Source organism: Ictalurus furcatus, chromosome 19 (assembly GCF_023375685.1).
Source record: "Ictalurus furcatus strain D&B chromosome 19, Billie_1.0, whole genome shotgun sequence".
NCBI classification, from domain to species: Eukaryota; Metazoa; Chordata; class Actinopteri; order Siluriformes; family Ictaluridae; genus Ictalurus; species Ictalurus furcatus.
In genome coordinates, this window is record NC_071273.1 from 13,413,144 (window position 1) to 13,434,493 (window position 21,350).

At 39.6% G+C, this 21,350-nt stretch overlaps 2 protein-coding genes across 2 annotated transcripts in view; one reads left to right on the plus strand and one right to left on the minus strand.

Moving 5' to 3' along the window:
* The window catches only part of kiaa0930, a 34,780-nt gene extending 17,421 nt beyond the window's left edge, over positions 1 to 17,359 (minus strand). The window contains exons 1-2 of the mRNA XM_053650225.1: positions 16,971 to 17,359; positions 4,635 to 4,783 (exon numbers count right to left, since the gene is read on the minus strand). Coding sequence (XP_053506200.1) covers positions 4,635 to 4,783; positions 16,971 to 17,115 — 294 coding nt within the window. The 5' untranslated portion in view covers positions 17,116 to 17,359. The remainder of the gene's footprint in view (positions 1 to 4,634; positions 4,784 to 16,970) is intronic.
* LOC128623250 (microfibril-associated glycoprotein 4-like) lies at positions 510 to 4,314 on the plus strand. The gene is made up of 5 exons (XM_053650226.1): positions 510 to 1,432; positions 1,675 to 1,863; positions 2,845 to 2,941; positions 3,094 to 3,276; positions 3,394 to 4,314. The coding sequence occupies exons 1-5, from the start codon at positions 1,427 to 1,429 to the stop codon at positions 3,639 to 3,641; spliced, it is 723 nt and encodes a 240-aa protein (XP_053506201.1). The 5' UTR covers positions 510 to 1,426; the 3' UTR covers positions 3,642 to 4,314.
* Positions 17,360 to 21,350: the final 3,991 nt, after the last annotated feature.

A 21,350-nucleotide genomic window follows, 5' to 3' on the forward strand; every position in this document is an offset into this window, starting at 1 on the left:
ATAAGTTCAATGTGAATAAAGTGGGGTAAAAAGAAAATAGTTTGACATGAAAATTGAGAAAAATTGATATCCCCTACCCAGGTGATCGTGGACATGAAGCATATCACACAGGGACTTTTTTTCTCAGTAACTCTTGGCCAGGAACACCAATGCGCCTTCCCGCTGCTGTTTTCGAAAAGCAGGAGGGTGTGTGTAATAGGAAGTCACATAGCACACTAAGGAGTATACGGGCCCATAGCAGCTTGAGACATACCAGATCTGTGACTTATCAGTCACTTAGTGTTGACTCTTGTGATGTTTTCCCCCAGTATTAAAAGAAGATGCCATGGTAAACGGAATACACAGAGTCATTACAGCCCATCCTCCTTTTATACACGGACATTCTTAATGACTAGCCTTATTTCTCCAATTTACGGAATTACGTTGGATTGTGTTCTTTAATTTTTTACAAAAAATATTTGATATTTCTTTAGTTAATCTCATTAATAGAATATGACTGGGTTTCACGTCTGGGTTGTCTTTTTATGCATAAAGTTACACACACTCAGGAGCATGAGTAGGAGACAGACATTTTTCCAAACTGATGGGATTCTCACGAATACACAAATGAACAGTTTATTAATAAACCCATTTACATTCAGCTTGATCAGTGAGACTCAATGTGCATAAATCTTCCTTAATCGTTAATTATTAAATAGATTTAGGCCTATGTTGGGTTATCCGTGTGGAAAAACAACTGTGGTAAAAGATTAAACCGGATAGAAGCAGGGAGATGTTGGTACAGGTATTGCATGAAAACACACGTTTGTCAATACTCATGAAAGAGCCTGAATTATTTACGTTATGGATGTTGGTATGCACAGGATAGCAGGGAAAGTCCCTACAGGTTGCCGGATGAGTTTAAGGTTAGCCTGACCTTTGAGAACTGATAAAGCTTTGCACAATTGTGTTGTCATTAAAAAATTTTTTTTAAGTTTGTCTTACTGGTAACTCAACATAACGGTAACTCAGTTATCTGCCACTGGTGAAGATTAAGTCAAGATTAGGTCATTTCATACCTAAACCAGCAGAATGAGCAGTGTATAATAAGGGCTCAGTTTCAGTGGGAAAAAGGCTTCCTGAAGAACTGGATTTAATATAATGAAATTCATTATAAGGTGAAAACATTTTGAGAAGAGATCATCTGAACAGTATTTTTAGTTCTGCTGTACTATACTGTATATAATGTATTCAGTCTCTGCAATCCAGAGTTGGAATTTCCAATATTCCAAGAGTGGCTAAAGCGGAAAAACACAAATTGCACAATAATAACATGTAAATATTGCCTGAGCATAGGTCACGTCACTAAATATGACTCTGAAATCCCTGGCTAAATGACTGCAATTTTCTTTACTTTTCACGGGCTGTTTTGAGATCGACTCTAACAATGATGGTAGGAGTTTTTCATATTATATTGTAAAGGATTGACTTTATGAGTTTCTAAAAATTCACTAAAATTCAGCAAGGTGGTCATGTGCAGTTTTAACTGATTGAATTGAAGAAGGCTAATGCTGTTGTTTATGTCTTGTTTTTCAAATCCCTTTTCGTCATGGTCCAGTTGAGAATATTAAACATAACAGAGAGAGTTCTGTCATTTCAATTTTTTTGTAATTCATGCAACATTTGTTTAACCAGATCCTATTAGTGTTTTTATGGATGAGTGTGAGGGTTCAGTCTAAAAGCCTGATGTTCCAGCCTCTAGACTGTGCAGACATTTATAACGACAGTTCTTGGACAAGTGGAGTACACATGATCTACCCTGCTGGACCGAACTCTGGTCGCTATGTGTACTGTGACATGTACACTGATGGAGGAAAATGGACCGTGAGTAACTATGGCTTATTGGTTATTGATTTCTCCAGTAGCATACGTTACTGCGGAGTGTGGGATAATAAGGAAACATTGGCTTGCTATTTCTCAGAGCAATCAGTAGCAATGAGAATAAAATAAGAGGACATTAAATTAAACATTTATAGGCGTGCAAAAGCTGGTACCAAAAATCCAAAACATGATAAGTAATCCAAGATCCCCTTGGTGTCCCGAGCTGACTGGACTAAAAGTTAATGTATGACATCTGGCTGAACTGAAACAGTTTCTGTATTTTATTAATATTAATTAATATTCATTTATATATTTTAATATGAATTAATTGTATTAATCTGTGACTAGTGGAGGGGAAGAATATTACAAATGAAAGAATCCAAAACGTTGATCAATGAATATGAAAGACTTAAGAAGCGGATATAATGTTAAAAGATGGGCAGAAAAATGAGGAAAGAAGATGTAAAGCACTTTTTAACTGAAATGATTTGGATTCAAAATGATTCACATCTTGACATTCATTTGCATTAACAAAGAAAGGTCTGTGAATCCTAACACCTAAACCTAAATGTCTTGTTGGTATAAATATAATTTCTCCGTTTTCTTCATTTTGTCCTATGTGTTGCAATGCTGTAACAGTACATTCACACTAGCAAGTGACAAAGCAACAATACACAACAAGCAAATCGATATTTTATCAATTCTATTCAAATTAGATTCAAATCCAGACGACTGACTCGACTGATTACTTGGACCAATCCTGTGGTGTGTGGTGTCTGATGTTTCCTCAGTTCCCCACACAAACTTTTAGTTCCTACATGCAATTAGTTCTCAATAAAGCAGTTGATACAGGTTTACAAGAGACAAACAATGGCTCAAACTTGGTAGCAATTCGTATTGCTTTTTTTGCCTCCTAATTATTTGTAAACAATACTGAATATTTGAATATATTCAAGTCTGATTCCGATATGTTTATTCCACCAGGTGTTCCAGAGAAGAATGGATGGCACTGTGAACTTCTACAGAGGATGGGATCAGTACAAGAACGGCTTTGGACATGCAGCTGGAGAATACTGGCTGGGTAAGGTCCTGAATGAACTGGAAAATTATAAAGCATTTCTTCTCTGTAGCCTGTGTTATGATCTTGAATTGTTGACCTGTAGCTTTCATGAAGCTTTGGACAAATTACTTTTGCATTAACAGTGTCTCTTTTCATTCGTTGCTCAATTTTAGGACTTGAGACAATTCATCTCCTCACCCTGAAGAAGAACTATGAGCTGCGAGTAGATATAGAGGACTTCAAAGGAAATAAGGTCTATGCAAAATACAAATCATTTGGCATTTCTCCAATGGCTATTAATGCAGAACTGGATGGCTACAAACTGCACGTGTCTGATTTTGAAGATGGTGGTGCAGGTAAGTCGTGAGCTGATTAGATCATTGTAGCGCGCAAACTATATGATACTGATAAATAATCAACAGATACCAACGATAATCACATGTTTGCATTCCAATTATCGTTGCGCTTTGTAGGAGATTCGTTGTCATACCACAGTGGATCAAAGTTCTCAACCTTTGACAAAGATCAGGATTCATTTGAAGGAAATTGTGCTGCTTCCTATGCAGGAGCATACTGGTATAACTCCTGCTACAACTCCAACCCAAATGGACTTTATACGTGGGGAGAAGAATTGCAAATCGGACTCAACTGGAGAACTTGGAAAGGCTTTAAGTCAGTGAAAAGCATCTCAATGATGATGAGACCAGTGAATCTGGCCTGACCACCAAAACACGTCATTGAGAAGAAGAAAAAGAAAAAAATTAACTACCATTTTTATGGACCAAGTATGAGTACAAGCATGTGTAAAATTATATGTTTTTTTTGGTACTTGTCAATACCTATACTGATATGAGTAACCTACTTAGTATTACTTAGTAATAGTATTACTGCACTTGCACTCTGCACAATGACAATAAAGCTGAATCTAATCTAATCTAATCTAATCACCAATCATGGAACATGTTATTGTTATAGCTGTTTATGTTTCCCCGGTTTACATATTGGCTATGAAAAGCACATACACTGCACTGAGTCTACTAGGTGCATTCTTTATAACGTTAGCTAGCCAATTTTAAATGAAGTACATTAGCTAGCTGCAAGAATGACCTTGGATAGATTAGTACTGTATTAGAGAATTGAGGGTTTTCTTTCACTTTGCAAACAAGCTTCTGTACGGCTGTAAGTTATATTGTACTGTTTTCATTGCATCAGAGCTCCTCATCAAGACCAACATACTGGGTAAGAGCTGTTATATTCCCTCACCTAGGCTTGTCTCTAGACATCTTTGTTGCTAGTAATGAACTCCTTGTGCTGAGTTTCATTTTATAGGAAGACATCATCTGCTCTGCTTTGATTGCCTTGATCATGAGTGAAATAAATCCAGATCACTGTCATTTTGTGTCGTCTGGTCAGTAGTTTGACATCGTACACTGGGTGTCTGTTTTGGAGCATTTTTATGAGCATGGACAGATACCTGATACCAGTATCAGGAACCCTACATCCCTAGTCCTAACATCCCAAATACTATTTGACTTGATTCCAAGAATGATTAGGACTGATTTTTTTTGTTTGTAATAATATCTTGTATGCACTGTTTTCTCGTGTTAAAAACCCGAAACAGACACAAATTTGAACTACGAGAAAATCTTCCCTTCATAGTGCTTCATAATTTTATTACAGAGTCAGTAGAGGGCAGTGTGAAGCTTTATCTTACCTTCTTCCCTTCTGTGTTGTCAGCGCTGACATAAGAGAGCTTGCGTCGCACATAGAAAAGCATGTCGTCCTGACGTGGTGACAGCTTCTCCATGAAGTATGTGGAGAACATCCACGTCCAGAACACAATTCGGTCATCTTTAAAACACCCTGGCAAACAAGAAAAACTCGACAGGTCAGAGAGCGTATTACAAAAAGCTAGGCTTATAACTGAAGAAGCTATCTATACAGTCGCAATCAAAATGATTCAACACCCGGTGCAAATCAGATTTACTGTCAAAATGTACAGAGTTTCAGCTGTTTGCAATGAACAAATCAAATGAAAGCAATTGAAATAGTTCAACACAGTCACTCGAGGGTTTTTCACAACCTGTCTTCTCAGAAATCTGGTTGAAGCCGTTGATAGCTTCCCCGTCCAGGTATTTCTGCCCCTAGCCAGTTCAGGTATTTCATGTGTTCCAGCTCAAGTACACCTGATGAACAACTAATGAAGCCCTTGACAGTTGTATCAGGTGTGCTTGAGACAAAACCTGTTTTGCATATTTGTGCTGTTGTGAGGGATTCTAGTCAGCGGATTGAACGATTTTGAGAATGGAGAAATCATTATAAGTTGCATTTTCAGTTGAATTTTCAGGAAAACACTTGAAGCATTCGTTGTGTCGAACTGTTTCAGTTGCTTTTGTTTGATGTGTTCATTGCAAACAGCTGAAAGTCTGTCAATTTTCACAATAAACCTGATTTGCAATGGGGGTTGAATCATTTTGATTGCAACTGTAGTGTTTTGACATTTTATTCCTTAGTTGCTACAATTGGCTCATTGCTGCTGATACTGACAACAGTTTCAGGAAATATGCTTACTGTGCTCAAAGCTGCTTTCCTTGCATCAGGTTTAAAATGAATGTTTATTAAAGCGGTGCCAGTTAGCTACAATTATTCCAATTCCACTTGTACAACATGGATTGGCCTCGACTATTTAAACTAGGACTTAGCAACTATTTTAAAATATTCTATATTTAAAGAGTCTTAAAATTTCTAATAATAAATGAAGTGCTTCAGACTGTTGTATGCCCAACTGCTGCATGAAAGAGTGCGATCAGTAAGGTGATATGAGGCTGCTTGCAGGTTTCAAGCTCATTTTTCTGGCTGCACTCTTACATATCAAATTAAAAACATATCAAATTGAGACAAAAAGCCATAACACTACCTTCAAAAGAATTTCACGGCTATCCGTCACTCTCCTAACACTTTCCTGTGCAGTATTTTAGCCCAGTGTCACAGTAAATGTGAAAAAAATGTACAAAACAGAAATTGCTCCTCCATGCCTGTACAAACTGAAACTACTTGTTCTAGCTCATACAGCGAGTGGTTTGTCTCAGTGGTTGAGCTTTGAAAGGTCAGTGACAAACAAGGTCAAATTAGAGTTTGATTAAGCTTCAGTTACAGTTCATAAAATCCAAAGCAGGTCTGCTCTATCTCTGTCAGAAAAAACCGTTACAAGATTTTTTCCTGCAAGGAAAAAGTTAATTTAGCTAGGTAAACATCACACAATGTAACAAACATGATCCAAGCACTTCCTTCATGTTGGGACAAAGAGGTGATCTCGGTGGTGACATCACTGTGCGCAGTAATGATCCTGACACTTTTATTGTCGTCATTAGAAATACTGCAGTCACCTCGCAATTACGTGGAAGTAGCTATAAGCTTAAATTCTTTTCAGAATATGAGACAGTTCTTGTTTTTGAATGTGCGATGGGATAATTTCCACAGTCGCTCGTATTTGACGAATTTCAAGCTACAGTCATATGGACTATTAGATGAATTAACTCTCGTCGCAATCCAGAATTCTCTTGAGAAAATATTAACTGAGATTCTGTGAAAAGGTTGTTTTGGCGTCACGTCCACCAACTGATGTGAATCTCTGACTTTTCCACTGAAAGGATCACTTATGCAAGACAAACTGACCTGCTTCACAGAATTAATGCAATGAATAATCCTTACACTGTTTTATGAAAATCAGTCTCATGAACCTCTTGAAATAACTTTTGTTAACTCATAGCATTAGTGTTAAAGCTTGACGTTAATAATCACTGTCCTGCCTTTTCTAATCTGAACCTACGCGAGATGATTCACACATTCACACAGATGTGTTCATGGCTCCTGAGCGGAATAAACCAGTTTTTCAAAGAGTACTTCCTCCGGGCCTGCACACAAACTGGCATATTGGGATCCAGCGTCTGTCATTTGAGTATTTATCCATATTCTGCATGTGTCTCCCTCTACACCATTTCAGTCTTTGGAAGAAGAGATTAGACAATGTTCAAAGTCCACCCCAAAAAGAAAAGCATTAAGAGCTCAGGGATGACCTAAAACTCTTGCTGAGAAAACAGGAAACAAAAAAGGAGAACTAGACAAGGAACTGAAATCCTGCTTCTTGGGAATTCACCCAAAAAAATCTATTTGGTTCCTGTGATTATTGACACTGAGACAGCAGGCAACTGCTTTAAAGATTAGAGATGCTGATGAGAAAAACAACTCCTCAGTAATCACTTTAACATGTGGACTGTCTTGAGATCAAACACATATTGTGTAATGCTAAAATGTATTAACATGCTGTATTACATTATTTTCATCCATCCGCTTATCCTACACAGGGTCACCGGGAGACTGGAGCCTATCCCAATTCCTAATCAAGTGCAGGGCACAATCGCACACACACTCACACACCCATTCACACACTATAGACAGTTTGGAAATGGCAATCAACCTACAATGTCTTTGGACTGGGGGAGGAAATTGGAGTACCTGGAGAACATGCAAACTCTGCACACACACGGTGGTGGTGGGAAACGAACCCCCAACCCTTGAGGTGTGAGGCAAATATTCAGCACACACACACACAGAGCATAATCAGCATACACACACACACACAGAGCATATTCAGCATACGCACACACACACACAGAGCATATTCAGCATACGCACACACACACACACACACACAACAGAGCATATTCAGCATACACAGCATATTCTGTATATATATATATATATATACACACAGACACACACACACACCATATTCAGCACACAACACACACACACAGTGATGATACAGCCATGATACGGCGCCCCCCGGAGGAGAGAGAGTAAAGGGCCTTCCTTGCTCAAGTGCTAAAAAGTGGTAGATTGGCAGTGCTGGGGCTTGAACCTGTAACCTTTTGAGCAATAACCAGGAGGCTTAACCACTGAGTTTGCAGTGAAGCCCACCAGAGATATGGGCTTCACACTCATATGGGCTTCACAAATCTGCTATTATTGGGCTGGGATATCAAATGTTTTTGGAAGCGCTTTGATGGTTAATCATGTTTGAGGCTGGTGCTAGAGTCAACTGCATAAGAACGTCAATACTTTTATAAGTGCTTACCATCTGGAAAATGGACCCAATTTTGGTCAAAATCAACACTTTTTGTGTTGCCAAGTTAACTTTGTGTTTGGGTGATGCATAGTGTTGCATATGCATAGAGCTGAAGGTCCTAACAGAGATCTAAGGGAGAGTGGTTTCAGTACAACATCAAACCATCTTCGGAAAAGAAGTTTATTTCAGGATGCTGGAACGTCCTCTTCCACGGGAATAAAAGGCATCCTGGCTACAAAGTCAACAAATCAATGCTGCCTTTTTCACTGCAGTAGCTCCCAAGAGTTTTGAGTTGGTAAACGCATAACGCGCTCACACGCACGCACGCACACACACACACACACACACACACACACACACACACACACACACACACACACGTGGCTACACATAACCTCGCTTTCATAACATCTAAACGATTGATGTGAAATGTCAGTATTAGAGACTGACGAACACTGACAGCTTATGAGACAAGAAGAAAAATCAAACAGTCTCCATAAAACAGTGACACATCTGAAAATACATTCAAAATTAAAATAGAATAGAGATAGATGATTCACTCTGAACATACAGTTCTCCATAGTCTGCCAGCACTGACACACACACACACACACACACACACAGAGAGAGAGTGCAAGCAGAAGATCGATACTTTCTCGTGTCTCATTAAAAGGACAATTTTGTTGCAGTGACTGTGGAAATGGGGAGAGGAGACGACTTCTGGATGAGTTCCAGCCTAGGCTGGATGGGGTGACCTTGATTTGGGTAAATGTGAGCAGAAGCTTGGCAGACACCGCTGTGTTTAAGAGTGTCCCACAATGCAGGAGCACAAATGAAAAGTGGGAAACTGTAATCGATACAAAGGATTACTAAAAATAAAAGGACTAAATGTTCAGAACTAGATATAGTATATACTCACTGACTGCTTTAGGAATGAAATGATGTCTAATTGTCAATACTTTTAATCCAGTGTGACCGAGTACACTGCCATCATTCCAGCATAGATACAATATCGAACTGCGGTAATTACCACCCATCAGTTCTGCAAAGATCTGAACCGGTGAGAGAGAGAGAGAGAGAGAGGGAGGAGCCGGGGGAGAGAGAAATTAAGACTGGACTCAGATAGCATTCTAGGAGAACAAAGAGGACATCACTGCAGGGCACACTGTCAGTCACTGTAATGAGATTATAACAGAGGCCTTCACTTGAGTGCCACACACATAGAGGAGTGACAGAGAGAGAGAGAGAGAGAGAGGACAGAAGGAGCACAGTGATTTGGCAGCACAGTGTGTAACCATCTGAGGGACAATGAAAGATGCACCTAAACACACACACAGCCCTGAATCACCTTTTGCATTGAGTGTTTTTTTGTTAATACATCTATCCATCCATCTTCTACCGCTTACTCCTTTTCAGGGTCGCAGGGGAACCTGGAGCCTATCCCAGGGAACATCGGGCACAAGGCGGGGTACATCCTGGACAGGGTGCCAATCCATCGCAGGGCACAATCACATACACACTCACACCTACCGCCAACACGCCAATCAGCCTACCATGCGTGTCTTTGGACTGGGATAGTACCCGGAGGAAACCCCCGCAGCACAGGGAGAACATGCAAACTCCGCACACACATGGCCCCGGCGGGACTTGAACCCCAGACCCTGGAGGTGTGAGGTGAATGTGCTAACCACTAAGCCACCGTGCGCCCTTATTTTTTGTTAAGTGTATTTATTTTTGCTATATATTTTTCTTTCCTAGTTTATTGCTCGTCCAATCCAGGGTGCATTCCCACCTCTCGCTCCGCGTTATCCTGGTCAAGGTCTCTGTGAATACAATAAAGTCCATATCTCAATCTCAAACTCAGGAGTACAATCCAGATGGGACACCAGTCCACTGCGTGTACACTGCAGACACACATTCAAACACTCACTTACGCCTAGAGGCAATTTAGCAAAGCCCAGTCACCTACCAGCGTATTTTTGAGCATTGGAAGGAAACCAGGATCAACCAATGGACCCTGGAGTCGTGAGGCGTTAGCCCTACCCGAGTAGGAACATGTTTTGTAATATTTGGCAAAGTTTGTCTCACTTTTTGACAACTATCAAAAAAAAATCTGCCCAGATGATAAAAATCCTGTCTTCATGGTATCACATGATCGAATTAAAAACAAATGATGTGACCCACCAACATTCAAGCAGTCAAGACAAGTTCTTGCAAATGATGGTACCCGTCAATTCAGAAAGCTCCACCTCCTGCGGAAGCCTAGGCAATGTGTGCATGTGTTTTGGGGGCATGGATTAGGAAGGAACACTGCAGGAAAGGCTCGTACGTTATATCAATTTTAAATTTAATACCAGTTTTCCGCTGTCCAACAGATACATTTGAAATAATGCACACTATCTGTGTTTATCTGCAATCAAATTTATATTTATTTACATGAATATTTATTAAATACATATCAAATATAGTGAATAATTAGAAATCCTTCATTATTATTACCAGCATGAGGAACTAATATGGAATACACTAAATGTATGCCGTTTCTGCGAGCCTTGGAATCGATACATTAGCAGGGCAGAAAGTCACAGGGTGATTCAAGGCCACTCAGTACTTTAAAACATTACTCTGCATCATTTTCCCATCGGTATACCGTCCCACTGAGCCGCTGAGGTCAGACGGTTCTGCCAATGACGTGAGCAGAAATAAAGGACTAGTAAGCTTTCTCTGTACTCTTGCCTTCATCTGGCAGCTTTCTAAAACACGACAGGCTTCTCAGAACACAGATTAAATACAGTATACAGACTTTTGTCCATTCTGGGAATGGTACACTGAGGGGAAAATAATGAAGAGTGGGGTCCAAAAGTCTGAGCGCACGAGTGAAAATCTTCTATTTTTTCTTCCTTTCTCATTTAATACAACAATTTTCATTACAAATTATATTATTGACAACAACCCGAGTGAAAAGTAGAGTTTCTTATTATTCAGTACATCCACTTTTTTATTTTTTGACTGTACTGACACACTGACTAACTCCACACGGTTGTGTAACACCTTATAATCCATTTTAGATCAAATTCATCTGCATGAGTACGTGCTTCAGTAGAAGAGATTAGACATGAGCTAAATCTGACCTTTTGTACAGAACAGTTAATGCAGTCAATATCACAAATTTGCTTACAAAACAGATTTCAATGTGGTCTCAGACTACAAACCAAGTTTGAATCTGAATCAGCCTGATAAGCTTTGCCTGACAGACCCCAAGTCTGTCACAAGTGAACACTTTGCTCTATGATTGATTTCTTGTAGGACTGCATTCAATAATATCTATGACAAATATCTATGATAAAAGTCTACATTCAACACGAACATGCGAGGCGGATACAAAAATAGGAGTAGTCACACCTGAAGAGTGAGTACACAAGTTCGTGAGTGATAAATATCATGACTAAATGACAACAAAGAACTCGTAAAAGGAGAAGCAGAAATGTGACGGTAAGCCACACAATCGAACAGGAAGTTGTTCGTGTTTTTTTAAAGAAGAAAAATGACCTATTGAATAATGGAAACATGGAAGCAAAACTAAAAGACTAGAGCCAGAACACAGTAATGATGTAGTGCACTGGGCAGACACGTTGACAGAAGCACTGGTCTAATAATAGCTCCAAACCCCATTTAAAATACACCCATGTTCTGTTTTTTTGGGCCTTTGAGAGACTTAAACCTCATTTATCAAGTCAGGGCTTAAAACTCATTTCCATAGCTATCTGAGACAGCAGAGCTGGTGATGTCATCATTTTCACCACCAAATCAAGTGTAGGCAAATTAATTAGATTCTTTTCTCGGGCTTCGACCAAGTGAGGAACATTAGGTTAGGGAACAACATGTGGTTATATTTTTTGCATTTTTAGACATATTAAACCCTATGCAACAGGTCAACAGGGAAAACGTGTTCCTTCAGCTGACAAACCTAATACACAATGAAGGAGGTGTATACAGAACTTTGAATTCATCTTCGATTAGTGCTAGTCTAATATAATAAAGAGGGAGACCAGTTGGGGGTGTTGGATTGGTTCTAGCTGAATTTGGAGCACAATGAAAGTGTATAAAACAACAGAATATTTCAGTGCTGTTTACTTGCACATGCTTGTTGGTGATTGGTTACAGCTCATGTCAATCTGAGATACCACACAATACAGTGAGCTGGAGGATGCTTACAGTAAGAGGAAATATGAGCCTAGATGAGTCTACTGATTTTTATTTTATTTATTTTGGTCTATTTACGCTCTCAACTTTCTTTGATGAATGATTAATGTGAGTATGTGAACTATGTAAAATCCTGTCTAAAGGAAGTTTGGCTATTCAGAAGAAAGAATTACCCCTGACTACAATAACATAAGGAATTTTTCATGAAAAAGAAAATTGTGATGGCCATACAGCGTGTCCAATCAGCAATAAGGATTCTGATTTTAGGTTTTGAATTAATGTCGATGTTTTGGATTTTGCTGTTGTTGTTTTTTTTTTGGTTTTGTCGTCATGTTTTTGTTTAGTTAAGGAGTTTTAAATGTATGTTCATTGAAATCCCACCCCCTCCCGCAACTTTTGTGTCAATCACTCATAACGGCTTTGAATATAAAATTGTTGTTGTGAGCTTCAAAAATTCAAATTCCACAATGACCTAACATGCACTGGCAGCTTGATTAAAATACAAAACCAGTACAAACAATGTCAGCTTTTATACAATGAAAAATAGCTTGATTCAGAGAGGGTCATATACCATTTATTTATAGGTTTCAATTAGATTGACATCTGCACTGCACTGAACTGTACTGAATGAATACAAATCACAATAATAAGCAAAATACGACTTCTCTACCAATCATTCATACATTATACAGTATATTAATTAGATATCTTCATGCCTAGATCATTCTATGACTCATTTCCTTTTTTAGTGCAGGGTAAAGTACAGTCTGGCTGGTAAACGACTCCCTGTGTTCAAAGCCAGAAGGACCTCTCAGTAGGAGAGAAGGCCCCAGTCCTGTAAAACCATATGGCTTTCTAAGCCAAACACTGCCAGAAATGTATCAGCCTCAATGACAGTATTCACAACAGGCAAAAACATCTTATACACAGAGCTTAAACCAACATTGTATGTCACGCACTTCAGAGAAATGGCTTGTAACTCACTCACTCACTCACTCACTCACTCGGGGGCAAAAGTAATGCCAGTTTTTACACTGTGAAATTTCCTCATATTCAGAATCAAGTTTAGAAGATAACCACGCTTTGAAACCTTGCGTTTCATCCTTTTGCCAGCAACACACATTCTAGCCTTGATTAAAATTTGAAAAAAAAAAAAAAACTTTATGAAGGTGCTACTGAGCATACTGCTGAAACTCTCACAGTGGTAACATATATATGAGGTGGGGACGGTGTTGGAGAACATGAGGACATATGCACCATGGTGTTTTGCATCAATGACACCATGTGCCCTTGTTATACATTTGTAACCTGTTTACTCTCCTTCTGCGACTGAAAGTCCTCTGTGCGAGTCTTTGTGGCTCTACTCGGCTGAGTATCTAGACCTGATTTTCTGATTAGGAATAGTACGCTTTCTGCTCAGCTCTAAACTTGCTAATGTATTTCGTAGTGTTGAGATTTAAACCTACTGAAAACAAAACAAAAAAATGTCCCATATTCTCTGAACCATGAAAATCACAGGGCCCTAAATATGCCCGGTGCAGATTCTAACAAGTGTACAATTGTGAGCTTTTAAGTAAGTGTTCTTCAAGAGGGGTCTGTACAATATCGCTTCTTAGTCACTGAAGTGAGTAACTGCACGGACAGAGCCCTTCTCTCAGTACAGCCTTCTGAAGAGACTGTGGTGTTTCCTACACAATGCACAGATCAAAATGCCTCAAGTACAGCCAGCCCTGTGTGCGGAGCCACTGTACAATCAGACAAGCTGAATAGAAGAGCTGGCATTTGCCATATTAAGCAAAACTACAGTGAAAACCAAAAGCAACTATAAAGAAATTTAGAATGATGCCTTCCAGAAAAATGCAAATTACAGCTACAAATGAAATAAATGAGTTTGGTTCGTTGTCTGCATGTATGCAAGCCTCACCCAGTTATGGTTATTCCAAACATATGCATTACATGTAAGCAAGACCCAGATACACTGTTGCACACATTTTGGTCTACAAACCCACTTCCTTAACCAATGTCTTTGCTGTAGACCCAGAGGAATCTAATGTTGTTTAGATATCACCCCCTTCTTAGAAAAATGATTTCACAGGGCACAATCACATACACATTCACTCACCCATTCATTCACTACAGGCACTTTGGACAGCCTTCCATGCATGTCTTTGGACTGGGGGAGGAAACCAGAGTACCCCAGCAGCACAGGGAGAACGTGCAAACTCTGCACACATAGAGGGGCACCACAGTGGGAACCGAACCCCCGACCCTGGAGGTGTGAGGCGAACGTGCTAACCACTAAGCCACCATGCACCCATTATTCAGTTCAATTCAATTCAATTCAATTCAAATGAGACAATGAGCATTGTCCCAAAGCATTTTTACAGAAATATATCAATTCAGGCTATAGATTTTAAATTGATAAATTTATCCCTTTTTATAGTTTTTAACCGTAATTATTATAATGCAAACCTGCAAAGTACACAGTTATGAACTGTAAAATACACAGTACACTAGGTGCAATCCCATACAACCTTAAATGTTGCTGCTCTATTTTTTATAGTAAAGTTCTGGCAACCACAGCTAAATCTCATGGTTGTTTTTTTTTTTGTTTTGTTTTTTTACACAGTGATAGTCTTTAACCTCTCCTGATAATGTCTCTGGTGATGACGTCTGGTGTTTGCGATGTCAACAGAAAGGCTAACACTTTGAGACTAACACTTTGGGTATGAACTGTGGTGTCCATTCACACGCAAAGATGGTACTAGTGTCTAGTTAGCTCTAGTTAATGCTGATGTGTTTCCGAATTTGCTGTTGTATTTTGTTTTTTTGTGAGTTTTGCACTCACAGGCCACAGTTGTAATCTCTTGTATAGTTATCAGTGTGTTTTCCCCTGCTGATCTCCCTTATTTTGTGTCATTCAAACAGCTTGCCTCTCAGGCTCTGGACTATTTGTATAACATTTCCTGATATTATAGTGTAAAAAACGAAGACGCGCTCACACCTCAGCTACACGATGAGAAGATACTTGGCCTACAAACAGAGAATTTGCGAACAAGCAACACTCTACTGCTGAAGATAGTTCATTTTTGAAGTGTTTATTCATAAGCCTGTGCCTTACAACAGTGAAACAGGCTTCAATTCAAATGTTCCCTTCATATGATAATTTATCCTTCAATGTCATATTGTACACCTGGTCAGTAAAGTGGGATGCAAATACAATGAAAATGGTAAACAGGCTTGCAGTCTGGATGCCAGACAGTGTAATTACAGATCATTTAATATTCAGCCTGGACATATTGCAGCCTTCTTTGTTATAGTAATAATGTCTGAGACATAATATCGTGTTCTCAAAGCTCCAGTCAATAATAATAATAAAAAATAATGCCCCACTAATTCCCTTCTAGCCTTTGTCTTATCTCTTCTCCCCCATAACCTCTTACACCATGGCCAATACACAGTAAGCAAAATGCCATGACATCATTAAATGATCATCATTAAACATCATTAAATTTAGGGCAGTGAAGTAAGAGTCACATGTCTTACCTCATGGTCTACGCTACTGACAACAGTGGCTTGTGTGTCTGGTGGCATATGACGACACATAACATGTCTTGTGCGAACTGCTTGGCTTATTATTATTATTTTTTTAAAATTAGAAATAAGTAACTAAAGTGAATCTTATTCTTTCTGCATCATGCATGGAGGTTGCTGGATGGTACTGAGGTATCAGTAGCAGGACATGATTAGGAAGGCACTCTCAGGATCATGTGATTGAGGGTGCGTTAGTATTATAATGTGACAAAGAGGCATCAGTGGTATGACAGGATTATGATTAAGAAGCATCAGACGTGTGGCACGACAGCGGTCACTTCATCAGTAATACAAGATCGAGCTGTATATTCTACCGGACAGCAAAAATGTATGATTGAGCAGTATGATTATGAGAATAATTAGAATTCAGGAGGACATCAGAAGTGTGATCTGACTGAGGCTGCATCATAAGAAATAATGATTTGATTACGGAGGCATCAACAGTACGATAGAGTGTGCAGTATTACATGACTGAAGAAGAGGAAGTGGAAGGATCTGATCTGCAGGTATGGGCAGTATGACATGCCCAAGATGTGATGGAAGCAGCTAGGACATGATTATGATGGAAGGGTGCAACATCTTTGGAAGATCATATCAGGTATATGTATATAGTCTGACTGTACAAGGAGGTTGAGCAAGGAGACTGATTTGATCACATCTTCAGTATGACAAAATGACAAGTTGAACAGTTTGACATGCCCAAGGAAAGCCTGATTGAAGATGCATCAACAGCAGTATGACACATCATAGAGCAGTATGATATATATGATGTGATATGACATGATAGAGCAGTATGAGATATATGATGTGATAGGACATGATAGAGCAGTATGAGATATATGATGTGATAGGACATGATAGAGCAGTATGAGATATATGATGTGATAGGACATGATAGAGCAGTATGAGATATATGATATGACATGATAGAGCAGTATGATATATATGATATGACATGATAGAGCAGTATGATATATATGATGTGATATGACATGATAAAGCAGTATGTTATGATACTATATGACAGAGCAGTATGAGATATGATGCATGATATAGACTACATGATATACTAGGTATATGCCATGATATGATATGATATGATATACTGTATGATAAGGGACTCACCGAGCCCACTGATCTCCTGTCGAATATTTAGTCGGTTTCGTTCGTCCGCTATGGCCTTCAGCATGTGCTGCAAGGACCGGTCCAGTTCTCCGTTCTCATCCTCCGCTGCTCCCGCCGTCTTACAGTAACTCTGGAAGGACGCCATGCCCAAACTGATCTCATGACAGTCTATACAGTCGAAGAATAACGCGCTTTGGAGGGAGAAAACACAGCCACAGCGATCTGGATAAAATATGATACTCTGTGTATTTCAGTTGTGAGTAGGACGCTACAATCCTGCTGTCATGGCACGGATGCGGGATGACACTTCAGTTTTATACAGCTCTGTAAACCACAAGCGTCCTCTTCTCACTTCCGACTTCTTCAACACAAAAGCTCAGCTGACAGCGTGTTTTTCCCAACCGTATTGCGATAAACCCGCCTTCTTTGTAACGATTGGCTAGTTGCATCCTGCCTCGTGCGCTTGGTTTGGCAGACCAATGATGAACAACAGCCACGTCCAATCGGAAAGCTTCTTTAGCGTATTGCACTACTAGCCAATCAGCATTCAGGGGCGGTGTCTATCACGATGCTGGTGGGAAACAAACGCACAGACGACTGGGAAACACCCGACTTCCTGTAACGCAGGGCAACGGACAGACTTTTAAAGGGGACGAGTCACTTCAAAGTACAGATAAATTAATAATAAATATTGTTTTTCTTCTATTTGAATTAAATATGTTATTCCCCACTACAGCCTGTTGTAGCACCTTGATATGAATACACAGAGACTAAATCCCAAACAGCTGTGGGAAAAGATACATCCATCCATTTTATATAGCTACTGCTTATCATACTGGGTCATGGGGAACCTGGAGCCTATCCCAGGGAGCATTGGGCCTAGGGCAGGGTACACACTGGATGGGGTGCCTATCCATCGCAGGGCACACTCACATACACATTCAAACACTACAGACACTTTGGACACGCCAATCAGTCTACCACGCATGTCTTTGGACTGGGGGAGGAAACCAGAGTGTCCAGAGGAAACCCCTACAGAACTGGGAGAACATGCGAGCTCCACACACACAGGGGCGCGGCAGGAATCGAACCCTGAACAAACCACTAAGCCATCGTGCGCCCATGGCCTTAACTAGATTTGGCCAAAAGTTTGTGGACACTTGACCATATGTGCATTTTGAACATGCTTTTTGCTCATTCCAAATTTAATCCCCTTTTGCTTTTATAATAACCTCAACTCTTTTGGGAAGGTTTTCCACTAGATTTTGGAGCGTGTCTGTGAGGATTTGTGTTCATTCAGCCACAAAACTCTTAATGAGGTCAGACACTGATGTTGGGTGAGGAGGCCTGGGGTGCAGTCATCGTTTCAGTTCACCCCAAAGGTGTTCAGTGGGGTTGAGGTCAGGACTCTGTGCAGGACACTCGAGTTTTTCCAATCCAACCTTAACAATCCATGTCTTAATGGAGTGTCTCGCTTTGTGCACAGGGGCATTGTGAAGGTAATGCTACAGCATGCAGCGACATCCTATATACATTTGAGGTCATAAGTTTGCATATGGCTTGCAAAATCTTATATATATATATATATATATATAAATTATTAACATTGAGGGACCCCCAAATTCTTAATGTAGCCTTCTTAAGTATCAATAAAAGTTTGTACCATTTCTAGTAGTTGTGTATGAGTCAAATAGCCACTGTTGGAAAGGGGTCAAATATGCAGAAGATGCTGGAAAACCAAATAAGGTGCAGGACCTGGAAGATTTTTCTTAAGAAGTCATACCCACTTATTCGTAATAGTAACCAGTCCTCTTTGTGCTGGATTAACCCAGCATGTATTTTATCCAACAGTTACCCTGGCTTCAAAACAACCCACCTGTTTTTAGAGTTTGGCTGCCTCCTGGTGGGTAACTGTTTAAAAGAAAAATCTAACTATTGATAACTTCACTGCACTGTCTAGAGCATGCTAAATCAATCCATAATTGTTTGCTATTATATGTTTTTTCATGCATATGATTGCTGTAAATTAGTCCTACTGAGCATTATTTGTTGAGTCTATCATAATGAAATTGTGGATTTTTCAGGGTAAAGTGATTCACTTAAGGGCATTCCACTGTACTAGAAGTTGTCAGATTACATTAGGGAAATTGGCAACTTTTCCAGCACACCACACAAAGTAAGTCTCAACATAGACCCAGGTGGGACTTGAACCCACAATCCCTGCTCCGGCGACTGATGCGTTCTCCATTAGGCCACTGGGCAATGTTGGTAAGACTGTTATGTAATTCAAACTACTTGTTCATAGTGGCTTTCATGTTATAATGACTCTCATCACAGCGGGACAACAGTGCAACTATATAGGCTACCCAGGGCTGGTAGGTGGAGAAGGCATTTTGGCTTAAAAAGACATTTGCATTTCGAGAGACGCATTAGCACAAGACCTAGAAATCTATTATGTTATAAACATTATGTTTAGAATTAAACATGTAAGAGAGAACATCCCCACAAAGCAACCCAATATCAGAAAATAAAGAATGAGGGAATAAAATACCATGCTGAGAAATGTTAGCGTTTTATTAAATTATACCATGGCTATAAACAACAAAAAAATGACAGAAAAATTTCTCAACAATAAATGTAATTATAAACTGAAATGTAAACACTGTCGAATTGTTGTATTGTAACAGAAATAAAACATTTTGAAGCTTCCTGTTATTGAAAAATTATGAGCTGTATTTACTTTACAATAAAGAGGTCGCATTACACCACCTTGTGGTTATCCACAAGGTGGATTATATAAGGTGGTGTAATGCGACCTGTTCTTTATTGTAAAGTAAATACAGCTCATTATTTTTCAATAACAGCAAGCTTCAAAATGCAAAAGGTTGCATTACACCACCTGCATTATCCAAGGTTGTTGGATAATGCAGATTAAAAAAAAAAAATTGATCTACAGTGAAATCGCATAACCTTATTTCAAGAAAGAGCCTAGTGACAAATTTAGTAATTTTCTGAGCAGACACTACGACTGTCTTACACTCAATACGGCTCTCCAGCACACATCACAACTGCTGGTTAAACTGAGAGAGACGGTTCGGTCAACTCACCAACAGTGTGTAAAGCCTGACTGAGCTGCGATTGTACAAGCCTATGTTTTTATTTATTTTTATTTATCCTTTATTTAGCCAGGAAACTCTTACTGAGATGCACAATCTATTCTTCCAATGAGTCCTGGTCAAGATGGCAGCATGCGCAGTTTCACTTAAAAGAATAATTTCACACATTAAAACATATTAAATACATAAAAGCAACACAGGAGTAATAGAGAAAGAGAAAGGCCATACCAGCAATACCCATAACACATTTCACCTCAAGTCAGGAATTATGCAAAACACCTTCCCAATGAGCCTTAGTGGTTTAGGCTTAGTGGTTAGCACGTTCGCCTCACAGGGTTGGGGGTTTGATTCCTGCTACTGCACTGTGTGTCCGGAGTTTGCATGTTCTCCCCGTGTGAGGGAGTCCAAAGACATGCATGATAGGGTGATCGGCATGTCCAAAGTGTCCATAGTGTCTGAATGGGTGTGTGAATGTGTATGCGACTGTGCCCTGTGATGGATTGGCACCTTGTCCATGGTGTACCCTGCCTTGTGCCCCATGCCTCCTGGAATAGGCTCCAGATTCCCCATGACCCTATAGCAGTGGTTCTCAACCAGAGAGATCCGAAGGAGGGTGCAAATTGTTTTCAAGAAAGAAAAAAAAAAACACACACACGGGGCATCATTTGGGTACTCGGTGTATTTTATTGCTTTTCACAATACACAATGTGTATAAATGAAAAACCCCGCGTTCCCTCTCCCTCTGTATTTTTTTTTTTTTTGCTGGGGAGAGGCAGAGCTTAGCCTGCACTTTATCGAGCTGTCAGTGTAGACCAGTGTTACCAACTTAGCAACTTTTCAGACCCCTTTAGCGATATTTTCTTTGCAAAAAAGGGCCTAGCATCAAATCTAGGCGACTTTTTGGACAAACCTTAGCAACTTTCCAAATGTGGCCAGTACTGTCCTGCAAGCGCGAGGTCTCGCTTTCCCGCTGTATTCTCACCTCTCTCTGTGTCTACTCTGTTCAGTGAGTGTCTGAGAGCCAGAGATTTAACAATGTCGTGGATAACGAGATGCGCCCTTAGTCCCAATTTACTTCATTCTTATGCGAATGTTTTTAGAATAGAATACGAATGAAATGCAATATGTTTTACATGTAAAATAGTGCACGTTATTACAGTCTAGTTCTCTTGTTCAAAGTAGTTATAGTGTTCAGAAACATTTTTGATCATTCATGTCCCATACCTGTCCATTATATAATTTTATAAAAGTCATAAAAGTTATT

Excerpts from the sequence above, each read along its gene's own strand:
- LOC128623250 (XM_053650226.1), top strand. Across the intron at positions 2,942-3,093 it reads AGCTGGAGAATACTGGCTGG|GACTTGAGACAATTCATCTC; the intron begins GTAAGGTCCTGA and ends GCTCAATTTTAG. Across the intron at positions 3,277-3,393 it reads TTTTGAAGATGGTGGTGCAG|GAGATTCGTTGTCATACCAC; the intron begins GTAAGTCGTGAG and ends TGCGCTTTGTAG.